The sequence below is a fragment of the Phycodurus eques genome, chromosome 13, assembly GCF_024500275.1.
Source record: "Phycodurus eques isolate BA_2022a chromosome 13, UOR_Pequ_1.1, whole genome shotgun sequence".
NCBI lineage: Eukaryota > Metazoa > Chordata > Actinopteri > Syngnathiformes > Syngnathidae > Phycodurus > Phycodurus eques.
The window spans coordinates 5,275,351-5,282,363 of NC_084537.1; the positions used below are offsets into that span (position 1 = coordinate 5,275,351).

At 38.9% G+C, this 7,013-nt stretch overlaps 1 protein-coding gene across 1 annotated transcript; it reads right to left on the reverse strand.

The window, feature by feature from the left end:
• LOC133411698 (solute carrier family 22 member 13-like) lies at window positions 1-4,205 on the reverse strand. The gene is given in 11 exon segments (XM_061694350.1): window positions 1-67; window positions 242-448; window positions 646-754; window positions 1,173-1,387; window positions 1,520-1,586; window positions 2,125-2,212; window positions 2,214-2,283; window positions 2,355-2,518; window positions 3,300-3,468; window positions 3,538-3,644; window positions 3,726-4,205. Coding segments are annotated over 11 exon segments (1,743 nt in total).
• Between the last annotated feature and the right edge of the window lie 2,808 nt (window positions 4,206-7,013).

Consider the following 7,013-nt stretch of genomic DNA (forward strand, 5'->3'; position numbering starts at 1 on the left):
TTACAGTTTACTAGATTTCATTTGTATAATATTTGAGTTATTCTCTTTGTTGGTTGTCTTCTTGTTCCTGCAAGAAATGGGAATTTAACAACCGTTAGTAGTGGTAGTACGTCATCGTTGCGGTTTCCATTCAAACCCTGTGACTACGAACAAAGAATAAGTTTGTTGTCAGAAGATTTAGAACAGACACAACGTCTATCGATGTCTATTTACTGAACATTTTTCTCCCCAAAATGTTTACCTGATGCTTTCAGCCTCATCAATTGAATCTGGCAGCTCGATTCCTCGTGTCTCAGGAAGAAGGAAGCAGAGACTACCACTGACCAGTGTGAGGCCACTGAAGCTTATGATGGGTATGGACCAGTGGTACGTAGCCAACATGTTGACCACCGGAGCGATAAGACCGCCTGCCCGACTTGCAACGGACCCCAAACCGGAGGCTGTTGGTCTGAAACAAGAAAAAGTGCACACGGAGCTCAGTCTCACCAATGCCCTGTCAAGGTCGTAGCTGTAGTCAAGAACCAAATCTAAACAAAAGATATTTTACTCCCTTAATATACTCATTTACATGTTCTCTTTTGGTATGGTATCCGGTATGACAGTACAACATAACTGAGGTAACAAATAGGATCGGGATTGTCTTACCGACAAGATGTTGGGAATAACTCTTGAACATAAACGTTACATATGGTTGAAGCCCAGTTTATTACAAAACGTCCAGAGGTGGCCAGTGCCGTAAAAGCAACAGGATTTCCTAGAACAGAATGAGAAATCAAGATCCGATCATTGTGAAGACACAGGCTGCAACTATATTCCTCAATAAATACAATTCAAATGTATAAAAATTAATAAATGAAAATGAAATGAAAAGAGGGCAGCACGGTGCGCTGCGATTGGCTGGCAACCGGTTCAGGGTGTACCCCGCGTCTCGCCCGGAGTCAGCTGGGACAGGCTCCAGCACACCTGCGACCCTCGTGAGGACAAGCGGTACGGAAGATGAATGAATGAATAAATGAATGAATGAAAAGAGTGATTTGTGATTCCATTGGAAAATGTGTTGTATTTAATTATGATGAAAATAAATACCGTAAAGATATATAGTATTGGGTATAGGCTTAAACTGTTGTTGTTGTTGTTGTTGTTTTTGTTCTAAGAAGTCACTTCTGCACTACCTTGTTTAAATATGAGCATCAACATACACACGGAACCCCCAATTAGAAGTGTTGAGATGAAAGATATTCTTCTCCCCAGTGCTTCCAACTGCCAGATGCACAGCAGATGAGCCGGTATTTCAGTCAGTCCAAATATAAACTGTGTCAGGAATATGTCCGAGCCAAAATTCCCCACGTTGAATGAAATGCAGTATAATGCAACGTTCAATGAGAACCTGGAGAAAACAACAAGAATATGATGGCGAACGGCCAAAATGGCACACAAACATAAGATAAATGACTTCTTTTTTGTTTTTATGGTTAATGGTCTTAAGTGTTACTGACATCAATTGTGTAATTGAACTTACCATGTAAATAATATGGCCAAGAAATACTTCCGAAGCACAGATGATTGGATAAGTATTAAAATGCAATCTGCACGGCACATAAAAACATATCAGATTTATTTTTCTTTGTAGCTACCAAGGTTATGCCAATGTAATTTTGCCATTATATTTTTGTGTTGTAATCCACACAGACAGTGGGTTTCATTCCACATATTTTCTTTTTTCACACATTTTCCAACATTATGGCATGCATCGTATATTGGTGAATGCCATGCGTATGTGTGTGTGTGTGTGTGGGGGGGGGGGGGTTGGTCACACTGAAGCAAATTTGTTTGCGCCACTTCTGTTATTAGAAGGGATATGGAACGTCAATTAAAGGTCTAAAAAGGATTTTTTTTTTTAAATATAGATGAACTCTCTGTTTATAGTGTGTGACATCAACCAAAATCCTATGATCCAGTTGAAAGTCGATTTAATTGAAGTACTTTTACTGCAGGGTATGTGGTAGAAAACTGTACAATTTACAGCAATGTCTAATGCATGCATTGAAATGTTCATGGCTCCACTGTTCCAGCATTTGGGTGTAAATAACAAGATGTGCGTATAACAAGCGACACATTATACACGATAATTGCATAATCGAATTGTGGCGGTCAAGCGCACCTTTTCCAGAAGAGTGTCTGAAAATCTGCGTTTATTGATAGCTGCCACCTTCAAAAAGCAACTCTTTAGCCTCTTCTGTCCTCCCTCTGTCCAACAACCACCTGGCTGACTCTGGAACGAACCTGATTGTCATGTAAAAATATCGCGTTAATTACCACGGGCTATGAAAGTCCAAGAAATTGTTGATGCTCACCATATAGAAATAGCAATGGCTAAAAGCAGAGCTGCCGTTATGAGCTGAGCGACTCTCCATTCTCTGACAACATAGATCAGACCAGCAAGGATGGCCTGTCCAACTGCGCCACATATTTGAGTCGCGCATGCTCCCCACGACCTATTGGATGCACCGATTCCACTCTGTGGCTGTTACAGCAGAGAAACAAAACAAGTTCATTCATCAAACCGACCACACGCGATCATTAAAAGACCAATGAAGCGGGAGAGGCTCTTAAAAAGAAAAGTGTCATAGAATCCCTGATCACATTATTGGGTGTAACAGCACAATATACTGAGCTGCAATATACACTTATCAAAAATTCAACCTTTACAAAAAGAATAATGCTGTTTTGTGTGTGTGTGTGTGTGTGTGTGTGTGTGTGGGTTGTTGTTGTTTTTTAACTTTGCTACTAATTTATTGTTTTAATTGTCTTATGTCTCTGAGCTCTTCAGGCAGTTCCTCGGACCTCATGTTTCTTATTTGCTCTGACGTGAACGGTGAGCTGTAAGGTCTTATATAGACAGGTGTGTGGCTTTTCTACTCAAAGTCCAATCAGTATAATCAAACACAGCCGGACTCCAATGAAGACCAAAATCTCATGGAGGATCGGACGAAATGGACAGCACCCGAGTTCAATCCGTGAGTGTCACGGCAATCGTTATGGCTGTGTGATATTTCAGTTTTTCTTTTTTAATAAATCAGCAAAAATTTCAACAATCATTTTTTTTTTCTGTCAATATTGGGCGCTGGGTGTACATTAATGAGGAAAAAAATGAACTTAAATGATTTTAACAAATGGCTGCAATATAACAAAGAGTGAACATTTGAAGGGGGTCTGTGGGTACGGAAATATGTATACGCAAAGCACGCCCGCGACCCGAGTGAGGATAAGCAGTAAAGACACGGATAATGATAAGGAACATTTGCAAGTGTTTTTCCCAGAGTAATGCCATTCCGCCGAAAACCTCCACAGCCGAGGCCCATTAAAAACTGGGATAGCAGATACAGCGGGTAGTTGGGGGACAATGCTGTGGTGACAGTCAAAATGAGGACTACGACCAGTGCAATTGGAACTGCTCGTTTACGACCGAAACCCGGAGAAGACAAAACCCGTTCAGGATGGAACGTGATGTCAACGGCGAGATGGATTCGTTTCACTTAGGATTCACCAAAAGGTCCAAATAAGAGACAACCGAGCAAAATGCCAGACATCATCACTGTCTGTGCCACTTCCCGTAAATTAGCCCGCTCGCATACAAGATCAAACTACGATAACAAAAAAAAAGAAAAAGTGGTTTACAATAAATACATAAATACGATTATGTCAGAACAACAATCATCACCTACATCAGTGACTATGGTGGCAGTATAAAGGGAACTGGAGTAGACCCAACCATTCCGGCACGCCGTGGTCTCGTTGATTCCGCCCCCCCCCCTGATGGTTCCGATGTCCCAGTCCACCGGCGCAAACATGCGACACCTGCTGAACGAACCGTCGCGCTCCCGGGGAACGGTCAAGTTCAGCTGCTCATCCGACGTCAGGTTAGCGTCTGCCTCGAGGATCCAGTCCGTGTTGCGGTGTCGCTCTGGGTCAGACTGGATGAAAAATACGCAGGCAAACTCAAAACCTAAAATAATATTCGGGACGCCGAGTGCGCAAACGATGAGCTTCTGGAAAATTCCAAATTCCCCAATGTCCTTGAGGCTATCTCCGAAGGTGGCCGTGTTGAGCAGTTCGAGAACCGTACTCAACCAAGTAATGAGATCAAAACGCGACACGTGAAGCTCGGAGTTCAACTTAAACTGATTGAATTCCACAAGGTTCATATTAAAAACAATTCAGGCTGGTAGACCATTTTGACAGTTCCTCAAAGTGGTGGCTGCTAGCTTGCATTTTTAGCCTCCACTGTGAGCTTTTTATGAACGCTGACCAGGCTGCAATATGTGATTGTTGCAGTATAATGACAGTGTCCTATGATAGTAGGTTAAATCATAAAAAGTGCTGTTCACTGGCCTTCTCTGAAAACCTATTGGTGTCACAATGCATCGTTACATAACAGTCACAAGAAAATAGCTGTGGTGGGAAGTACAAGTACTTGTTTACTGTACTTAAATAGATTTTCGGATATCTGCGCTTTACTTGAGTATTTACTTTGAAGACTTTTTACCTTTGCTCTTTATTTTATTTTATTTTAGGGGGGCTTCAATGTTCTTCGGCCCTTCCAAAATGATTTGGTTGTTTGTGGTTAGGCCAATTTTTTTTTTTTTGGGAGGGGGGGTCTTGGCCCCCCTAAGAATGTATTTGGTACCCCCAACATGCCCAACATGCTAGAGACTTTTAAAAAAAGATTTTATTTTAATAACAAAAAAAAAACTGCACACAGAACAGTATGTATGAACACGCATCAAGAGTACAATCTTAATCAAATATCAAATATTAAGACTATCATAACCATGCAGGGAAAAAAAAATCAGCTTTTTAATCGCAAAATTTTATAAAATACAGAAACGTGCGAGGAATAAAACATCTTGGGTGGGAGAAAAAGTGCAGAAAAGGGAAAAACTCTTATGTGGAAACTACCCAGCAACAGTTCCACACACTTCGGGATCTGCTCACACTCAGACTTTTTGGGAAGATTTCAGTAAATTTGTCATTCTGCTTCTTTAGACTGCTTTTTAAATGATTAAAATACTGTTTTCAGCTTTTCCTTTTTTTAAAAAAAAATCATTAAGCGTTAACAATGATAAAGCAACAAATTACCATTGCCCAGTGTTCTTTTTTCTTCTTCTCAGTATGAGAACTTTGGAAGTTAATAAAAGAGGGGAAGTTCTCAAAAAGGGCATTGTATACATAGCCCACACTACATGTCACAAATTTTAGAACACTTCGCTTTTTCTTTTTTCTTTTTTTCAGTCAAATGTCAAGCAGTTCGAGTTCAATGAATAATTAGAAAGAGTACAAAAGTTAAGTGGTGAACTACGCAAGCATATTGCATTAAAAAAATAACTCCTGTTTGTCTGAGTATTTTTTTTATATTTTTCTGACTAATTATTTTTCTCAGTTTTTCTGTCAAATTCACCCCCCCGTTTTATGACTATTGTTTCTCCTGTTTTTCGGAGTAATTTTTACTCACTCCGAAAAACAGGTGGAAATTAGACAGAAAAACTGAGAAAAATAATTAGTCGGAAAAACAGAAAAATAAATTCAAAAAAACAGAAAAACCATTTCAAAAAAACAAAGCCCTCAAAAAAATTACTCAGAAAAAACATTATTTATTTTTTTTAAATCCAAGTGAATGCCATACGCTTCCGAAGTGAACTGCCAGAGTATTTATAAAAAATAAACAAATAAATAAATAAAAAAACATTTCAACATGTTTCAGAATGATACAAATCTCTAGACCTGAACCCCATCAGACTGGTTTGGGATGAACCGGACAGAAGAGTGGAAGCAAATCAACCTGCAAGTGCCACACATTTATGGGAACAGTTTTGGGAAGCACTTACTGAAGGATATTTTATTTCTATTGCAGAAAGAATGCCATGAGTGACTTCAACTGTTTGTATCTGATGGCTTCTTTTATGAGTCAAAAGTTCAGAATACATTTTTGTTTATAGATTGATTACATGTTTTTTTGTTTTGTAACGTGATGTGTTTATTTGTTCTATGCCTTCATTTTGGAGTACAACGAGGCATTGAAGTGCCAGAATTTCAACACAATAAAAACTGGAAAAAAAATTGGGCCGTTCTAAAATTTCTGACCGTAAGTGTATAACTGACAGCGAATGTTAATTTTCCCCTTTTACATTAGTACATTTCCATTAAGAGTCTGTATTTCTGAATCAGTACTTTTTACCTTTACGAGAGCTTTTTTTTTTTTTTTTTTTTTTTTTTTTTTTTTACACATACATAGTATCTGAACTTCTGTACACCTCTGAACAATCGGGAGTGTAATATATGAGCGCAAAACATCATCCTCCAGAGTTGAACATTGACATTAATGACTGAAGGCAAAATATTCCCAAGTGGATTTGAACCAACGTTAATGTTTCTGTATAAAGATCGGTAAAACCTTATGACTTTACAAGTGTAAAGGGGCCCCGCCATATTTATGGTCTCATCATCATCATCATCATCATCATCATCATCATCATCATCATCATCATCGTCTTGTCGCAGGCTCGTTGAATGCATGCATCAAATGAATTCAATGGAGAAGCTTTCTTAACATATACAATTGTTCACAACGCGGATTTCTCATTTGATACTGGAGTATGTTATCGAGCGGTAATTTCCAAGGTAATTCATCGTCATCGGGTCATTTTCCCCCTTCGAAAAAAAAACAAAAAAAAACCGCTCCCCCAAATGTCTTGTGGCATTGTATGATCTTACGAAACACTTGCACATAGGGATTCGATACTGGCATTAGACACGAAACCTCGCTTTATTATTTTTTAATACTTATATACATGAAGTGAAACTATCATAAACACAGCCCAGTCAAATTATTCCACACTTACCTGGAGAACTCATCGAATTGTGCATGAACATATTTATTTAGTCACTGAGAGCACAAGATTATCCAATTAAAATCATTTATTAAGTTATGCTCAATATTGTGAGCTTGTGGACAC